Here is a 20,424-nt window from a genome sequence, read left to right on the forward strand (position 1 = left end):
CAGCAGCAGCTCCTCAGTGAGTTCTGGCAGTACCGTCCAGACTGCCCACGCAGTCTTCTTGCCATGTCTATGAAAACTAGACACAGTGTCGCATCCAATTAGAGCGTGGAACATTGGCAGTGCACGAGCCTTCTCTCGTCCCAATCCAGCTGCTATTTCGTGTGCTGCTCGGTATCGGAAACTCTGGCCTGTTCCGAATGCCAGCCACAGTTTGTCTTCTGGTTGCAACTCCTGTGCCAGGGACACTGCCAGCACCACAACTTCGGTGTCTACAGTCTGGATGAGTATTGCATGGTGTCCATGCTGGACTGCGTGAGATGCATGCAGCAACATCCGACTGTCAGCTTCTTCATGGTTACATGGGGCGAGTGAGTTCACATCTGGCAGTAGTGGCTTGCTGAGCACTGCCTCTCCATCAGTAACGACGAGTTGCTTGTCCTCCTGGTCAAACCATTCAATGAGAGCTGCTGAGAGGAACCTGAACAGCTCAGTCTTGTTGCTGTTCACTCGTAGGAAGTTCTGCCAGTTTCCTGGTATGGCTGCGGCAGCCAGCACACGTCTCCGCACACCTTGTCCCCGCTTTGCATGTGTACTACCTTTCAGTGAATCAGCAAGGTAAGTATCCCAGACCAGATCCAGGCGTGACACTGTTTGCAGCTTCGTGGACATATATGGGATGAAGATCTGTTGTGCATACTCTTCAAAGGTCTTTTATGCAGCCGGCTTCAGCATCTGGACGATGGCTGCTCCAAAAAGCACAATACAGGTCATGACAGGAGTCTCTGTCTTTGCGTCGGAAACTTCTTCCAAGCATGTGAGGAGATCACTTTTGGTACCAGTGCAGAGGCTTCCACCATCAGACAATGCAGGAGGACATGCCTGATTCTCGTGACAAAAGAACTCCTCAAGGTTTCCATCCCTCGTCTGGCAGCCAATGTACAGGCGTGCGAAGAGTTCACGGTCATTCTTGATGGAGGCGAGCTGTTGCTGACCTATGCTCTGGCTTCATGGAGTGGAAGTGCTGAACACCTTCAGCTTGTTACAAGGAAAGGGTGCATCCACTGCCTTTGTTCTGTCCAACAGACACTCTCTGGTGAAAGCCTCGAACTGCTCTTGGCCAATCCTCTTGGCATTCATCACGGTCTCTGCAGCAGCAGGATCTGCGATCTCCTTTGTGTCCAGTTTGACTACATCCTGACTCTCCTCCTCGAATGGGTTGCCCATCTCCTCTATGACACCGACAAGAGAGAGCGAACATCCTTCACAAATGAGGCCTGCACACTTGGCGTCTGATCATGATGACGTGTGTCTGCTGTTTCCGTCTCCAGTGTTGGTTCCCATCCTGGAATTCTTCAATCACCCTGGCAACTTCTGGTCCTGCAACCATCCAGCGACGTAGGGCACTAGGGTTGTCAGTGAGCCCAACTGCTCCACTGTCTCCTTTGATGCAGGCATTATTCTGCTCATCTGCCTGGTCAATCGGGATTGAAGAGAACAATCCTTCCTTGCCCCCAAAAACATACATTTAGATACCAGAATCAAGTCAATAGCTGCATTACGTCCAGAGATAATAGCAAATGTAGATTTCAAGTGGCGGCCATTTTGAAATCCAATATGGCGGACATAAAGAGAGAATTTCAAGTGGCCCAATATCTGAAAATGTTCGCAACATATTAATGTACATTTGTGCCAAATTTGGTGCTTGTATCACAAAATGCACAATTCTTTTGAATATTTGGGCTAAGCCGCCCCACTACAACCCCTTCTGGGCAAGACTAATAAATTATTAAAAGCCAGTAATACTAGGCAAGCAATACATTTGCTAAAAAGGAAAAAAATCCTAATCATTGTGTTAACATCGCCGTTCTTCTGCCACAGGTTCGAATATACGTTGACGCAATCCTGAATCATATGTGTGGTGCTGGGGTCGGTTCAGGAATGGCCTCAACATGTGGCAGCAGTTTTGACACCAACAAGGAGTCTTTCCCTTCTGTAGGTTACTCTAACTTAGACTTTAACGATGCTAAGTGCCACACGGCCAGCGGGAACATCGAGAGTTACCAGGATAAGTACCAGGTACTCTGATTTTACTCAAACAAACACAGATAATTTTGAAAGAGTTTTCGAATGAACATCAAATGTGATTTATCATTTAATGTGTACACAGTGCATGTAAAGAAGTACATACAGATTCACACCGTTCTCTCAGGTGCGGAATTGCAGGCTGGTGAGCTTGCTGGATTTATCTCAGGATATGGATTATGTCCGAGATATGTTGGCGCAATACTTGAACAGGCTCATCGACATAGGGGTCGCAGGCTTTCGCCTTGATGCTGTGAAGCACATGTGGCCTGGTGATGTACAAGCAATCATAGGACGTCTCAAAAATCTTAACACCGACTTTTTCCCATCTGGAAGTCGACCATTCGTCTATCAGGAGGTAGGTTACAAACCTGCTTTTTATTGGAAGGTTTGTAAATATTTCACATTACTCGTTGATCTCCTCCTCTCTCTGTATTGCTTTTTGCATAATTGAACCAGAGCTGAACTTCCAGGTGGTGATACTGTAGAAAATGAGTTGGGTTAGGGTAAATTCTTCAATTTTTGGCTACATAATATGTAGGTGGCCTCTTATTGTGTATATTACTTTCAGTTAATTATCATATTGATTAGTGATATTAAATCTCACACCAGGAATCTTTTACCAACCCTTTATTGTGCAGCTTTAAAAAAAAATATTTATTACAGGTAGAGAAGTTCATGTGAGAGCAAAACAATGGAGAGGAAACAGTCAACCTACACAAAGTGGGTGAAGGGGATACAGGACAAGAATGCATGGATGCACACAGCACAAAGAGCGGATTGCAGATGAAAGTAGGATAAGATCTCACTCAATGTAATAAAGCTCATTGGTAGAAATGGAAGAGAGCATGAGGAGGTAAAGGACTGCAGACTTGAGACCCTGGATGTAAGAACATGAGACAGGTTTGGGAAGATGGTTTCACAGACAGGAGAATATGGGGATGAATGAATGCAGGTGATTATGTTAAGAATTGGAAAGGATAACAAGGGGAGGGTTTATGGTTGTTTATGTGATCAGGACGAGCAGTGGTTGAGCAGGGAGTTCAGAGGGCAGGGGAACAGCAAGACTACAATAGAGCTGCAAAAATATTGTATGGCCATTATTCAGCCTGCAGTGAGCAAAAAGTATACCTCAAGTCCCAGTCTCCTGTTGCGAGATGCCAAATGAAACGTCAGCTTGCATCGCCTTATGAAAGGCAAGATGGGAAAGCAGCACCAGTCCACAGTGGAGAGCCATAATCCATGACACTTCAAAATAAAGCATAGTGCACCATTATAAGCTAAGGAAGGAATGCAGAGATTACCTGACTCCTCAGCCAGACACTTATATCATGGACCCATAGTTACCTCATGACATGAATCTGTGTCTGGCTGAGGAGGCCAGTTTGGAGATAAGATCTGCCCAGAACAGGTTATAGTTAATGATGAGCTCAGGAACTCCATATATTACAGGTTTTAAAAAGACTGATCATGGAAATAGATTAGGGGATTACCCAAACAGTCCTAATAAAGGGGAAAAGTGAGAATATTGATCTTTCCTGCACCAGAACACTTTTTCCAGGTTACAGGTAAATGGCATATTACTCCTTTTTTCATGATTGGCAGAGGGATGATACAGCAACTGGTGTTGCAGAGGGTTGAGGAACTACTCTGCATGGAGGTGAGGTTATTTTTTTTTTTTTGTTTTTAACAGGAGCAAGGCTTGTGGAAGAGTAAGGTAAAACTGACAGTGGGACAAACATCAAGGGAATTAATCCTTTGAACTCGAGCGGCCGGTTTACTGGCCACTATTCAAAGTTCCATCTGCCCGGTTTACTGGCCTCTATTCAAACCTCCATATACCAGAGCAGCTGGATTTTTCGCCAAGGAGCCCAGGGTGGGGGAGCCAAAAGTCCAAGGAGCTCAGGGTTCAAAGAGTTAAAGTTGCCCATGTCCATAGGGATTCCAAACGGGGAAGGGATGGAAATGGCAAAAATGCAAATGGCGTCTTCTGTCATCGAGCCCGCAAGCTGGAAGCAACAAATCACATTTATTGCCACATCTGATGCAATTTAAATGCTCTATTGGCACCGAGGTGGTTTGTTTGAAACTTTGTTTTACATTATTAGATTTTTGATGCCTTGGTTCCATAATTTAAAAAAAAATTGGATTAGTGTCAAAGCCTGCGACCAATTGCAAATTAATAGCAGAATAAAAAGAGGAGAGGGAGAATGGCAGGAAACACTGAAACTAGGAAATAAGGTTAATGGGGGGTGATAAACACCAGGCGTCAGAATTAGGAATGACAAGAGATAGCGATGCACTACTTGTTTGAAGACCTGAAGGAAAGAATGAGACAGAACATCCCCTGGAAGGAGGTTCCACAGACTGGAGAAATGAGGAATAAAAGAGTTGAGGTGTCCAGTTAGTTGGTCTGGATTTTTGAAGTTTAATCAGGAAGATGTTATTGGAAGACCATCTGCATCATCAAGTAGATTAGGGAGTAGGGAGGGTTGGAGGTTTGGAGGTTGAGAGAGCGAGAGAGATAGAGATAGAGATAGAGATAGAGATAGAGATAGAGATAGAGATAGATATTGCATTGAGCTCCAAAGGCCTTGCAGACTATGAAAAGAGATGTAATGGATTGTATTGTGATGAAATGAGGTCACTGATATATATTAAGCACAGGATTGGTCCCAGAACCTACTATGAAGAATAAGAAAAGCTGGTGAAGAGAAAAGTTTTGAGTAAGCAGTTTTTTTTTTTGTTTTTTTTTTGCTATTTTATTGGGTTTGTTAAAAAAAAGGTTTCTTCTGTTGTCACACTCACTGCTCTTCTGCTGCCAAATAGACTGAGATTGTATCTGACAAGGCATCAATTGAATCGACTAAGGCTCTGCAAGACCTATTAATGTTATTGTTGAAATAGCTTGGGTCACATGACCACTAAAGTACATTCAGTACACTTTTGGGCAAAATTAGAGAACCAAAAGGGGAAAAAACACAGCTTGGATGTAAGGATAATTGAGGTGGATACAGCATTTTGGAGAGTGATGGATGCCATGCTCATACACAATTTATTGCAGGAGTTAATGCTATATCATCATCCTTGCTGCTGTGGAATTGTGTGACAGCTGTGGTCCTCACATCTCTCTTACAAAAATCTGCTCAGATTTTCCATGAGGTCTGCTGAGAATCTCATGATAATTTTTTTTTAATGATAAGTTTCTTCTGTCTGTTTTTATGGGTTGGAGCATTATGTGCCATACATCTGTCTGTTTTTCTTGACTTTCTTCATTGTTTGTTTATTTTCGTTCAAAAGCCGCATTAACATGCAGATCACATTTCCATTTGATGACACTCCTGGCAGGTTATTGATCAAGGGGGTGAAGCTGTTTCATCATCGGAGTACCTCAACATTGGATACGTTACAGAGTTCAAGTACAGCATCAACATCGGGACGGTCATCCGAAAGTGGAATGGGCAGAAGATGGCCTACCTTAGGTGATCATGGGTGCAGGGTTGATATTAGTCTTTTATACAAATGTAGTTTGTTACGTGGTGGTTTCCATTGGCATGTATAATTCAAGAGAAGGAAAACCAAGATGGTGGTTCTAACCTCCCCTGAAGACCAGAATTCCACCCCGTAATGATTATATTGTGACGTAATAATGTAATGGATCCATTGATGAGCTGAATCCGACAATGATTGTTTTTTATGATCACATGCACAGAAACTGGGGTGAGGGCTGGGCCTTCATGCCATCAACCAGTGCCCTGGTGTTTGTAGATAACCACGATAACCAGCGTGGAAGCGGTGCTGGCGGGAAGGCGGTCCTCACGTTTTGGGATTCAAGGTATAAATTTATTATTATCTCGTACAGTACTTTTATCGCAACCTTCCTACAGTTATTTATGGTTTGATGGCAGCTTCTTGATGTCGCTGATGTTAAGTTCAATCTGCACTGACCTTTGCTTTTAAGACTTTCACTTTCAAAAATATGAAAACACAGTTGCACAACATCGTATTTATGTTCAGATTATACAAGATGGCAGTGGCGTTCACACTGGCGCATCCTTACGGGCAACCCCGTATAATGTCCAGCTTCCACTGGAACCGCTACTTCATTGATGGCAAGGCAAGTCAAAAAGCACATGTCTGGACATTCATCCTTCAGAAGGAGATATTGCATTCAATGAAGTGTGATGCAGTCTACTCTTGGCAATTTGAATACATACCTTCCGCAGATCACAGAAATTGTGACTTTTTTTTTTTTTGCGACTTTCCTACTTCCCCCTCCCTCCCCTCCTCATCCTCACACCCTGCAGAGCAAGGCAGACTGAGTATATCTTAGTATGCTAAATATTAGTGTCATGCCATGAACCCATAATAATATGCCATTTTGGAATCCTACTATCTAATATTCTAATATATATCACAGTTTGTGTCTGTTTGACCATTTATACATATGCTTTGAAAATTAAAAAAACAACTACACAATCAAATCCAGCCAAATTTTGCATGTTGCCTAAGGGGACCCCAAGTATGGTTTCTGTCAGAGTAGTATATCTGGGGGATGGGGTTCAAGGTGGGAGGGAGACCCCAATTCTCTCTCTGGAAATGGGTATCGTATAGCGCCCCCCGGTGGTAGCCAGTTTTACAAATCAACTTTTTTTGATATGAAGAAAGTTTAAATAACTTGATAATATGCATTATGGTGACGTTGAAATCTGAGTGAATATAATTTGAAAATTTCAAATTATTTAATTTCACTCATTTTAAGTGGAGGTTCAAACCAAAGCATCCAACACAGCTTTGCAGTGAAGAGGAAGTGATTTTTGCTCGCACCATATAAATACAGCAAGGATGGTTGATGAAGGTGATTTCTAACTGACTTCCAAGCAGATGGAAGATGACCTCGGGTAAATTATAGAGTGAATAGAGCAGAATGTTTGTGAAGTGCAACATGTTGTCTTTTCATGAAATCCATCAGCAAAGTGCAGGGTACTTTTGTTTGCATTAAACAAATAAAATCGACATAAAATATCATGGCCACCATTGTTTTAGTAATTTTGTTGTATGGAGTTAAAGGGCTAGCTCGTATTTATGTACAACAAAAATGGCCACCAGTCTACCATTTGGTTATCTTTGATCAGATCACAAAATAAAGTGAGGTGCACGTGTATGCCATCGTGTACTGTGCTTGTGCCATGTTTGAACAAAATTGGACCATGCATGTCTGAGAAATGGTTGGGGACACATTTAAGTAACAAAATGGCTGCCAGTTGGCCAACTTGGATATTTTCTCGAAAACAAAAGACGTGCATATGTAAGCCATCATTCCTTATCTGTGTGTCAAAGTTGGAATAAGATAGGTAAATGCATGTCTGAGAAATGGTTGAGGATGTGTTCAACATCAGGGTTTTTTACAACTAAAATGTTGTCCAGCTAAAATGAAAATATAGCTCAACACCGCCAGTCGGCCATCTTTGATCGCATCAGGAATTAAAATGATGTGCTTATGAATACCATAATATGTTGTCTTTGTACCAAGTATGAATAAAATCAGTCCAATAATGTCCGATATATGGTTGCGGACGCACGCACACACAAACACGAAAATCGAGATCAAATCCATGAGCCCCCGTTGGAAACAGTGGCTAATAAGGCGTGTGTGTGTGTGTGTGTGTGTGTGTGTGTGTGTGTGTGTGTGTGTGTGTGTGTGTGTGTGTGTGTGTGTGTGTGTGTGTGTGTGTGTGTGTGTGTGTGTGTGTGTGTGTGTGTGTGCGCGTGTGTGTGTGTCTGAGAATCATCAAGAAAAACAGAGCTGGGCCGATCTCCAACAAATTTTGCAAAGGTGTTGGTAGTATCTAGGGTCAAGGTCATGGGCTTAAATTTTAAAAATCCCCACCCCCCCTTCAACTTCCAGTTTTTGCCTGTAAATGTGTCACAGTGCAAGTGGTTTACTGACCCCTGCTACAGATGAGGTGGGAAGGGGTTATCAACCATCGCAAGACATATATTTGCCTCAACTCCTCGACTATCCCCTCCCACCCCCAATGACAGGATGCACACTTGCCTCTGAGTCATTTAGCTTGGGTTCAAATCCTGACCCAACTATGAACAGTCATGCTGGTGTTTCACAGGATGGCGTCAATATGTGTGTCATCCCTCAAATGGACATTAAACTGTTTGTTTGATCTGCCGGCATTAGTTGGTGGACATTAAAGATACCATGGTCCTTGGTCCTTTGTGAAGAGAAAGTGTGCCATTGTTGGCACCATGAAGAAATTATAAATTCCTACCCTAACTACTGCTGGGAGAGGGATGGCAAACCTCCCAGCATGATGCATGACCCTTGTCAAGAAACTGTTTTAGCAGCACCAAAGTTCTGTCATGGAGTGTGGTACATCGGATTGGAAAATATGGCAAGTGTTGAAAAAGGAGTTACTTTGCAACCATAATGAACAGAAATCAATTATTTTGCATTCTACATATCATTCTATATATCATGTTTGTGGTGAGGATGTTGAGGTCGTGGAGAGATTCTCTTTCCTTGTTAGTGATTTTCCTGTCTCTGCTGGCTGTGAGTCAGAGGTCAACAGACGTCTGGGCCGTGCCTGGGGAGTCATGGATTCATTAAATCATGGGGTGTGGTGCTGCCGGTACCTGTGCAGGAGGACAAAAGTCTGAGTCTTCAGGTCCTTGGTGCTTCCAGTCTTGCTCTATGGATGTGAGACCTGGACTCTGACCAGGGATTTGAGACGGAGACTTAATCCCTTTGGTGCCAGGTCTCTTCAGAGAATCCTTGGCTATCGTTGGTCGGACTTTGTGTCCAATGAGCGGTTGCTGAGAGAGACTCAAACGAGATTTGTCAGCTGCAGCTGTATGGACATGCAGCTCGTTTTCCTGACGCTAATCCTGCTCAGCAGATTCTCTCAGCGAGGGAGTCTCATGAGTGGAGGAGGTCAATGGCCGACCACATGCCTCGTGGTTGCAGCAGGTTGATCAGCATCTCAAGGAGATGGGAATGGACCAGCCATCTGCCTGGGGGGTGGCCAGACGGAGGCCCCTGGAGTACCGGCGGAAAGTGGATGCAGCAACGTGCTGCTCCGGCGCATGCTCCCATACCTGACCTGACCTAAATATTATTGACACCATGCTAGCCTCTCCCATATTATGAAAAAGCTGCATTGCCGTCGTTTTTGTATACCGCTGAAATATATATTTATGAGATCACACGTAGCGTCAGGTTATTTTCCATGAAAATGAACTGACAATCACTGACGTTGTTTAATTGTTCTATCTTGGCTAATGTGCAAGTGCAAATTTGGTTATCTTCTATGTTTCAGTGTCAATAACATATGCCTCATTCATTAGGATATCAACGACTGGCAGGGCCCACCTTCCAACAGCAATGGCAGCACCAAGCCAGTTACCATCAACAGCGACCTGACATGTGGCAATGACTGGATTTGTGAACACCGCTGGCGCCAGATCAAGTATGGAACCAATTGTTGTTGTTTTGTATGCCAGCCTGTGGCTACTGGTGCATCATTGTCTGGGAGCATGGCTGTGCTGTTGATGAAATGCCCTCTATTACCAGTATGCTGGTACTCATTTTGTCAACCTCAGAAGGATGACAGGCTGAGTCAACCCCACCTGATGTTAATTCAACTGTACCTGATGTAGGGACTTGAAATTAAGACCCTAGGTTCTTAAGCTGCATAGAAAGCTGATACCTTAACTGTTAAGCCAACATCAAGTGACAGAACCAATTGAAAATATAGCAAAGGTGTCAAACAGAGGGTCCAGACTTGTTAAAACTAAAGCCCTGATAACCTGTAAAAGCTCAGCCTTTAAAAGTAGCATCTTGGGTGACCATCATACACAGCGATCTCCTGAGTCAATCGAGTATCAATCTGGCTGAATGAGATTAAAACCATCAAAAAATTATTTCTAAAAATGGAAGGCATATGATAATGGAATCACAATGCACATTGCAAAACATCTTACACACAAAGAGACTTTTGCAAATTACCAAAATGACCTAAGGAGATTATGCAGATCATACACCTGCACATCTACATGTGTCGATTTTCATACAATCATACAGAGAAAGAATATAACTTTGGCAGCAGAGCCGGTGTACGAAAAACAACACCTGACAAAGTGCAGATGAGCTCCCTTCAGTAGCTCATCTGCATACAATATGGCCATACAGTAAGGAGATGGTGTCTCCTAAAAAACACCCATCCGGATTGGACCGGTTTGTGGCAACTCACGAAGCTAAGAGGGGTAGTGGAACCCATTTTTGTGAGGCAGTTGAGCTTGTATTAGCCAACAGCAACCATCAAGAGGCAGATGGCCTCATATTTAGCCAACAGCAACCACAAAATTACACCCTTGGGGAAGAGCGTGGGTACACAGTCACTGAAGCCGTGGAAAGCATGTTGATAACACTGAAGTCAAATTCCTCCACTACCACTTTTGTACTATTTTCATGGTATAAGTGAGCACTGATATTTGTCATCAGTGCTTATTCGTTAAAAAAAAACTAATAAAAATTTCTAAAAATTGTACTCGCCTCATCAAAATGGGGGAAATGGCCGATGTAATTCTTATGTTGTGCACCATGCTACATATTGAGGGATGGTTCTGCCAAAGTAGTTTCTTGGCAAGAAGTTACAATTCGGGACGAGTCGCCCCTCCATTGCAGGATCGTGGAGTTATAGTAATGGAAGTTGTAATTTGTTCATGGGGCCAGCGATAACCCTGGCGCTCTTCGCGAATGACACCGTGAGATCTTTATCGTATAGTCCACCAACAAATCCCAGCAGATGAGACACCCAGTGCAACATCCACCAGTTTTATAGCTGGGTCGTTGTTGAAACGAATGTAAATTTTACACAATAGCAGCACAAGTTTCAGGTCAGTTTTTGAAACAACTGGAAATAGGTAGAACTCTTTCCAAAGTACCAAATAACAATGATCATTAATTGGGGTCATGGTATTGGGGTAATGATTGTGTGATCAAAATGTTGAGTTAATTGTGGTGTTGATCCTGGTAGAAACATGGTGGCCTTCCGGAATGCAGCCGGGAGCAGTGATCTCCAAAATTGGTGGGATAATGGAAACAACCAAGTGGCGTTTGGCCGTGGTAATCGCGGGTTCGTCGTGTTCAACAACGATGACAGGTGAGCCTCCATGCCATCTGCTGCAATAATTCCACACCAGGTAGTGGGAACTATGTTTGGCAGTTGCGATGAAGTTAAACTTTGGTTGCCTGACGCTTATCATTGAAGTAATAAAAAAAGGTCGAAGTGAGACCAAAACACAAGGCCCGTTGCCCTCACATTGCAGATGTGTCAGTTTCATCCTGCATTGTTCTCTGTGCTCACTCAGCCCTCTGACCCTCAAATGCTTTTCCAGTCATGCCCTCAGTGTATTGTTCACTTTTCCTGTTCCGCTATGTCACATCCTGATGATTACCATAATTTGACAAATACAAAGCCACACGCTCAGTTTGACATTTTATACATACCGAATACAGATTTAACAAAATGTAATTTTGGAGAGTGTGATGATTGGTTTTACATTTATTTCTTTACCAATTTGATTATTTATTTATTTGTGTACAAGATCGAGGTTCATGGAAGCACATCTTAATATATTGTTGTGGGAATGCCTTCCGGGGGTAACCTTGCATACCTAGTATTGTTGTGGTTGCCGGGTTCGGGGGCAGGGAGCGACCGCTAGATGGAGCAGTTGGGCAGTCTCCCCCCAAACACCCGGAATTGAAGGTCGTCACCCGGGATAACTCCGAAGTCGACGGGTCGCTGAATGGACAGTGGACGCCAATATTTCAACCACGTAGCGTAGGGTTATTAGTCTTTAGCCAAATTATCTAAGTCACTACGTGATTTAAACTACCGGGGAAGCCACACCCTCGGCCGGCTTTGTCCGAACCAAGTCGCTGTTAACGACTCGGATCCGGCGTAACCGAGTGGGAATTACCAAAGCCGCGCCGGCCCAAATAACAATTTACGGCACAATCGGCCTCCCTATAACTCAAACCCAAACCAGCTAGGCCAATGAGAGAAAGCATAGAAAACGAGCTGGAACATTTAACAAGACGGTTTATTTTACAAATAATAATCAGGGAGGGAGACACAGAGCAGGGTTAAACCGACTTAAATGCAATGTACAATAAGCATGGCACTTATGCAGTTTTACTTATAAGACTGGCCACAGACGGACACACACACACCCAAAAAGAAATGGCGCCAATGGCCTTTATTCGGACCCTCCAGCCACGGAGGATAGGCAAGCTGGGGGTTAGAGTTTGGTTGGGTACCTGGCCGCCTCGTGCGGTTTTACCGACCCGCACTTGTGGAGCTTGGAGTCCGTGGAAGGGAACGGGGATCCCCAGCCTGAGCGCTCCAACACATCCCACCACGGTGGGACTCGAACCCACAAACCAGAATCCAACGAACGCAGCCAGGATCCTACGAATGACCCTGCCAACCATGAATGATGACCGATGACCAGGAGAGCCCAGCAGACCAGAAGCAAGGCACGACCTCCAAGGAACCAAGGAACCCCCCCGGATACAGCTCGCGATCCTTCTTATCCCTCCCCCGTGCAGGTTGGAGGGATCTGCTCTTGGGTAATTTGCCTCTGGATTGGACGGGGTGTTTTTGGGTGTCGTGGTGGTCAGTCACGATTGGAGGAGGGGCATCTCGGTGCTCCTCCCCCGAGAGAGGCCCTGTTGTCTTCCCCAGTGTTGACAGGGGAGACATTCTTCTTTGATGGGGCGGAGTCAGAGCTCCGAGGCGAGGGGGCTCCGCCCACGTCCGTAGTCAGAAACACGTGTGTTATGGCGCCGTGGTGTGAAGTGAAAGTTGGGCGGGTGAAGGACTTGTTCGCACGCAGAGTGGGAGGAGGAGTGAAGTGAGGGTTTTGTTGGCATTAGTGGATTTAAAGATGTTAAAAATCTCACTATAAAAGAAACCCATAGCGCACACATGAAATTAACCGATTAGATATAGGGGAGGGATTCTAACTATCCACATATACTTAACAAGATAACTGAACAATGGGATTGCTGATTGTCTGTGTGCAAAAGGCTTCCAAATTCGTAACAGTATGACGATAGTTATTACGAGTTGTTATTCGCATAGAAAGCTCTGCCATCTTCCTGCCCGGAATGTGTGTCTAAAACCGCTTTCATTTGAAACCTTTTGAATGTTTTATCCCTCTTCAATCCGTCTTGTATGTGCTTTTTAACGAATCCCCAGGTCATCGGCATGAGTTTAGGTGGGAAAATCTTGGGGTTGTCAGCACCATCGAACTGGGTGAGAGGTCAAAACAGGATGCCCCACCCACAAACTAGACTATCAGGCCATTGACAGCCAGGCAGGGTGAGGCCAGTGGCGTCACGGACGAAGGAGGAGGGGGGGCTGACACGATAAAGGGGATGTACGAACTGCGGGAGAGGGACCGGTGGAGAGATGCTCTGGGACCCAATGGGGAGAGCGACATGTGACCCCCAGTGTGTTCAATTGGTATGAGATACCCCCTGCTTGCAGCATGCCCTCTTTCCACCAAAGTCCCCACTACAAGCCACACCCCGGACCTGCCTTCCCATCCTGCCGGCTCGTACTTACGACCACAAACTATTTCCGCTGGGCGCATATTCACCCTTGGGTCTCGCTGTGTCCCACTGGACAAAGCACCGGTCTTTCTTTCTTGTCCGATTCTTCTTGTCCTTTTTCTGTGGAATGTCTCAGGGCTTGAGGATATAAATAATTAAGGAGCTACCGGTCGTCCAAAACTCAGAACATGTGTGGGGATTTATTTGTACAAATGATAACTGTATTGCTTCTTTGTAGTCCTGCCATTTTTGCTTGTTAAAACACCATTACAAATTCACTTGGTCTCTGAATGATTTGCGCTGTGTTTGACCGCTACGCAAGCCACACTGGCTATAAACATCCATTAAAGGACTGATTGGGTTTGTGGCGACCGGCGCCCAGCACAAAACATACCTGCATCTGATCGGACACCGCTCGGGTTGCTAATTGGGGTAATCGGGCACACGGTACTTCTCAGTATGTCTGCCGACTGCCTGGAGTGTACCGCCTGAGCAAGGTCACGTGGCAAACGGGCCCGGACCCTATTCGATGCGCTAGAATAATTTGCCAGCGTGACCTCTTTGACACAGTTCATCGGGATTCGGACCGAGCACCTGGGACGAGTCCCGGTGACTGTAGCAATATTCTAAATACCCAAAGCTTAAAAACTTGCAAATTCTTCTTTTTTTTTACTGTACGCAAATGTATTCTTTCTGTACATGCAGTTTTTATTCCTTGTACACAGTCATTATTTACATTTATCAGATTCAGATTCAAAATATATATGTTGATAATCATCCTGTTCTCACACGCTCAATCCTCTGACCTTTTCAGGGTTCTGGACATGTGGATTCAGACAGGCCTAGCAGCAGGCACATACTGTGACATCATCTCGGGAGATTTTATGGAGGGGCAGTGTACGGCAGGCTCTGTGCTGGTCGAGAGCAATGGAATGGCTCACTTCCACATTGAAAGCTGGGCTGAAGATCCGATGATTGCCATTCATGTCAATGCCAAATTATAACCAATCATTCATTCGTCCTTGAGTAAAAAGCTCATTGTGCTCTTCGTTTCAACTCCAAATGACAAAAAAGCAAAATTAATAGCCGTTGTTGTTATTTATCCCCAATAAATATCACTAAGAAAACATGCGACTTTCTCATTTGGGAGAAGTCAGTATAATCAGTCAGCCGTTTTGTCCATACATTTAATGTTGATCTTTATCATTGGGTCTTTAAATTAAAGTTCTTATTAACTGGTAATGGATGCCTAAACAGGGTAGATATGTGGCAGAAACCCCCTGTTGGTCAGAACCCTCTGCAGCAAGTGGTGGTCTGCCAAATAGATTCATGGTCACCATGAGATTTAAGATGTGCTGGAACTAAAAGATTCCCTCATGGGATTACATGTAAGTTCACTCTCGTCCGCCATAGCATTTTACGTTATTTTAAAAACCAACACAATTAGTCTCTTCTCCCAATTTGTGAAAGTAATTTGATTGCCGGATTGCGCTCAATTTAGAATTTGTACTCGGGTGGGGGGGGGGGGATATCCTTCGCACCCCCTTTCTCAGGGTTTAAACCCGATCCTGATCACCATTTTGTAATGGTGGTCTGGATTTGTCCCACAACTGACAACCAATTTGTCACGGACTCGGTCTCCCGAACGGGTGACGTGCGACAGTTGGAGAATTTTCTCCCAAGACACCAAGCGGATGCGAAACTGCACAAGCTGAAATTTGGGGACAAAAGTGAAGATGTGCTTTGACAAAAAAAGTTATTTTTTATTTTTTCATTAATCAATAATTAATTGATTATTTTCTCATCCGGCAAAATCTCAGGCATATTTTGAGCCCGGAAGCTGATATTTGGACATGACTGTGACCAAGTGATTTGGCTATAAAAGAGTATTTTAAATTTATTGATTAATCAATCAATTATTCATTTTTCGATTAATTACTTAATTTTCAAAAAGTTACAGATTCGGATGAAACGGTGGCGGTTTAGTTATGCTAATCGCCAATTGATTGAGAAATTATTTTATCATTATTATTTATTTATTTTAATTCTGCAATTAATCAATCAATTATTGTACAATGCTCCCTCCCAATTTCGACTCCCAGTGCTGTAAGGCGGTATCGCCGGGTGCCCCAGTGATGTCACACACTGGAGGATTTGTTATTAATTGCCGGAATCCTTTTTATTTTGGGAATTATGTTGGTCGGTTGTGTGTGTCATTCTGTGTGTTTGTCTGTTTGTTTGTTTGTTTACCCTGTCGCAGCCACACCGTTTCAGCGATCATGACCAAACTGGGTACAGACGTTGACCATGGTCCAACTTAGACACGTCGTTTTTGGTGAATCTAGGTCAAAGGTCAAGGTCAAGGTCAAGGTCACCAAAAAACCGAAATTCTTATTTTCGCAATAACGTCCGCTAAAATGGTCGTATTGACTTCAAACCAAATCCAAAATGTGCATCTTGCAATTCTGCATCTAACCATATGTCTCATTGGGGTGTCACACCAATACCCTTCCTAGCGGTCAGGGGTCGAATGTCAGGGGGGTCGGGTCCAAACTTCCAAATTGCGATAAAAACGCCATTTCAAATCCAATTGACTTCCAAGTTATGATCATGACCAAACCAAGTGCTATAACTCATTAAACAGTAGCACTATCGACTGATAAGAACCAAATTGATTTCCAGGTTTTTGTTTTTTCAGAGATCATGGAGATATGACAAAGTTATTCCGGCAATTCCTTAGCAATTTCAGTTATTTATTTGGCACGGGGGCGGTGTACTTTGAATGTCCCTATACTTGTTTTCAATTTGTTCAAGATACTCGAATACAATGGCCTACTCTTTCACTTATTGAAACAAAGGTGATGGAGCAAATTCAACATGAAGAAGCAATTGTATGAAGACAGGACAGCCAAGTGAATGTCCTCTCCGAAGGACATTTTTAAGAGTCGGGACATTAGGCAACTGGCTGCATCGTCCCAAGTTTGTACTGCATTCAGTGTGATTTACTTTTTCTGGCCATTCTGATTGGAGGTGAACTTACATATGCATTTTCAAACAATCGTGTCCTTGTACTGGCTTGGTGGGAGCATGTGTTGTTTTATCATCACTTTTTACCTCTGCCCATCGAAGGAGATTATGTTTTAACTATCTGTCTGTCCGTCTGTTTGTGAGCACGATATCTCAAAACGTTGTGGATGGATTCGGATGACATTTGGTGGACAGATTGGGTGTGTCACAAGGATGAATTGATTTGATTTTGTTGAAGATCCGGATGCAATAATTTTTCAAGTGATTCTTCACCATTGAGAGATTGGGCCAAAAAACTGATGTATAGCACGATATCTCAAAAAAGTTATGGATGTAATCGGATGAAACTTGATGAATGAGTTGGTTTGGTGACAAGAACAAGCGGATTAAATTTTGGTTTGGGTCCGAATCTAGATCCGGCATATCAGTGGAATACAAAACGTAAACGAGAATGGCACTCAGTAGAGCGCATCCCTCCACCATGTAATGCCTGATCCACGAGAACATATCAGGCCCAATACATTTTTGAAATATCATGCTATACAGTACTATATCGTTTTTGGCCCGATCTCTCAATGGTGAAGAATCACTTTTAAAATTCTAGTAGTCGGATCCGGATCTGGATCTTCACCAAAATCTAATCAGTTCGTCCTTGTCACACACCCAATCTGTCCACAAAATTTAATCCGGATCCGTCCACAACTTTTTGAGATATCTTGTACACAAACAAACAAAAGACAAACAAAGATAGACAGACAGGGGTGAAAAATAACCTTCACCTTCGGTGGTGGTGGTAACTAATCAGCCTGGTGGCGGGATGTGCGCTACTCGGTGCCCTTCTACTTACTTCCACCATGGAAGGTGGAAGGAGGTTGTTTTCACCCCCGTCTGGCTGTTTGTGTTCAGGATATCTAAAAAAAAAAAACTTTGACGGATTCAGATGAAATTTTGTGAGCAGGTTGTGTGTGTGTGACAAGGATGAATTGATGAGATTTTGGTGAAGATCCTGATCCAGATCCGAGAGTTCATGAATTTTTATGTGATTCTTCACCATTGAGAGATTGGCCCCAAAACGATACATCGCATGATATTGTTTTATAAAAAGGATTGGCCCCGATGTTCTTCTGAATCAGGCATTGCATGGTGGAGGTTTGCGCTCTACCGACTGCCTTTCTAGTTGCCCTCGCCGAAGGAGAGGGTATTCCAATTGGATCTGTTTGTTTGTTTGTTTGTCCACACAGAACTTTCGTGTTTTTCTCTGCAACCGCTTGTCAGATCGAGACAAATTTTCCGCATTGGTGCAACTACTCATGTAGAATTTTTTTAATAATTATGTCATAGGTCACGTGGTCTGGCAGCAATATTGGGAAAACAGAAAAACTTTGGACCTCTGTAACTTTGAAACCCCACCCAGGAAAAAATAAAAACTTGGCACATAACTAGTGCTCCTCATGGGGAATGAGTGATTTTGATGATATCATAGGTGCCCTCGTTATGATGTCATAAATGCATATGTAGAACGCCACATCCGGGCAGTATGAACATTTTTGAGGGTCATCTCGGGATAAAATGGTCCACAGAAAAAAAAAAATTCATGACGTCATTGGTCACGTGATTCGGTAGCCACGTTGTTTGAAAAAAAAAAAAAACCTTCAAAAATATTCTTCTCTAAAGTGGCTGAACAGATCGAGGCAAAACTTTACACGTACGACTACCTACCTGTCCATGAGGAACAAAAGGTTCACAAATATGATAACATAGGTCACATGGTTTGGCAGCCATATTGGATTTACCCTAAAACCTATAAAAGTACACCACTCAAAAGGAGTCCTGGCAAGGGTCTGCAATCTCTGCTCTTTTTCTTGTTTAATATGAATTAATTTGTACCACAAGTCATGGGAACCACCCCACACGTTACTTCTTCGGAAAGACGAAGTGGAAATGTGTGGAAACATGAAGATCTCTGAGAACACACACACAAGGAAACGGTTTAATCGATAAAAGGATAAAGGCTGCACTTCCGTCATTATTTCATTTCTCTCAGTTGATGCAAACGCTGCTTACTTTTCAGTAGTGCTGGTAAGCTCTGGAGCCATAATGCTTTGTACTGCCAACTACACTTTGTTTTTGAAAACAGAAATCGATTTCTATGACGTAGTGCATCAAATAATCACGCTGGAAAGGTAGTGATAGCAGGAAGAGTCGATCGGTTAAAACTGTAATCAGCGGAGTACCTCGAAGCATTGGAGTTGGATGGAGATGCGGACATTAGCAGGAATGGTTGGTAGTGAGGGTATAGATGGGTGATTATATACATATGTAGTTATTGTGATGTCCCCAAGATTTTTTTAAATTTTCAAAACAGTGTGTGTGTGTCTGTCCTCCATAACTATGAAACCTAACGGCCTGAAACTTTGCATGAACACCAAAAGAACTCCAATTGAGTGCAGGAATGAAAATTGGGTGTTTGGGTTAATTTAAACTCTCCTTTCAAAGATAATTAACGACTTTATTTAATTATATCCTTTATCAAGGCATCATCCTTGGTCAACCCCTGAATCAGCCCTCTGCCAGTCTTAATTCTCCTTTTGTTGGCCTGCTCAACAGTGCTTCAACTTGGAACAGGCCGCAAGGGTTTCTTAACGATAAAGCGCGAAACTACTATTCTTCTATTTCCTTCCTCATCGAATGCCTCATCTTCATATCACAAATTGCTTGATTCATGGCAATGCTTATAAACGTCCAGAGTGGGATTCGCACATTATTTGATACTCCAGACATATCTGGACGGTGGTCATGTCTGGGCGGTGTTTGTCTCCGGGTGGTGTTCCGTTCCAGACGTCCCTATGCGGTGGTTATCTTTGGGTGTTGTCTGACTCGGACGTGTTGGTCGGTGTTTATCATATGACCGATAGAAAATTGATTTCAGACATTATTTTGTTTCCAGCTTCTGTCATTCTATGCAGAATCATTTTGACGAGACAGTATGAATCCTAATCAATGCTCCACCACACATATCCCTTTGCCTCATGCTTACCTCCTCTCAAATCCCTTCCCCCTCTACAACTTTCTGGATGTTTGTAAGCATTACAGCTGAAATATGATGAGCTCAAGAATTTCTTAACCGAAACCGAATTAAAAAATTTAAACTGCAGAATTCAAATTAGCAACAGTTTCGACTGTTTTAAAAAAAAAAGAAAAAAAGTTCATTGGTTCAATTTTCACATTGTTTGATACTCCAGTCGTCTCGTGACGGTGTTTAACAAGACCCAGGCCCTGGTATGAAAGGAATCGAGTCATGAATCAGAATCGACGTCGATTCCCAGTCATTCCTACTTCACAGAAAGAAGCGTTTTTCTTGGGGAATTTGTTTTCGTCCCGATTCGGCATGTTCCGTTTACACATGGCCTGGTAATGTGTTAATTGAAAAGGAACACACTCCAGGGGAATCACGTTTGCAATATCGCAGCAAAACTCAGTAACTTGCAAACCAAACACCCCAAGAGCATCTTCCTTAAATGAATGGGAAGGCATTTGGAGTTGGCCGGTAAAACGTGCCGATTACTTTGCTGATGGGCTTGCACTACATCGACTGATAGAGTTCTGACGTCATTTGAAAGGTCCAGAAGTGGAGTTTGGAACTATTCAGGAAGTTTAAAGAAGACCATCTGAAAGTTGCA

General features: G+C 43.4%; 1 protein-coding gene across 7 annotated transcripts in view; it reads left to right on the forward strand.

The window, feature by feature from the left end:
- LOC147024885 (pancreatic alpha-amylase-like) overlaps positions 1 to 14,844 on the forward strand; it is a 51,277-nt gene extending 36,433 nt beyond the window's left edge. For all 7 annotated transcript variants that reach the window (XM_085885244.1, XM_085885245.1, XM_085885247.1 and 4 more), the window contains 8 exons: positions 1,879 to 2,076; positions 2,210 to 2,440; positions 5,431 to 5,564; positions 5,795 to 5,917; positions 6,100 to 6,199; positions 9,442 to 9,563; positions 11,133 to 11,258; positions 14,532 to 14,844. In XM_085885244.1, the coding sequence (XP_085741370.1) occupies positions 1,879 to 2,076; positions 2,210 to 2,440; positions 5,431 to 5,564; positions 5,795 to 5,917; positions 6,100 to 6,199; positions 9,442 to 9,563; positions 11,133 to 11,258; positions 14,532 to 14,721 (1,224 nt within the window). In that variant the 3' untranslated portion in view covers positions 14,722 to 14,844. The remainder of the gene's footprint in view (positions 1 to 1,878; positions 2,077 to 2,209; positions 2,441 to 5,430; positions 5,565 to 5,794; positions 5,918 to 6,099; positions 6,200 to 9,441; positions 9,564 to 11,132; positions 11,259 to 14,531) is intronic.
- The last annotated feature ends 5,580 nt before the right edge of the window (positions 14,845 to 20,424 follow it).

This window comes from Eptatretus burgeri, chromosome 6, assembly GCF_056783735.1.
Source record: "Eptatretus burgeri isolate ZD-2024b chromosome 6, Ebu_testis_v1, whole genome shotgun sequence".
Taxonomy (NCBI): Eukaryota; Metazoa; Chordata; class Myxini; order Myxiniformes; family Myxinidae; genus Eptatretus; species Eptatretus burgeri.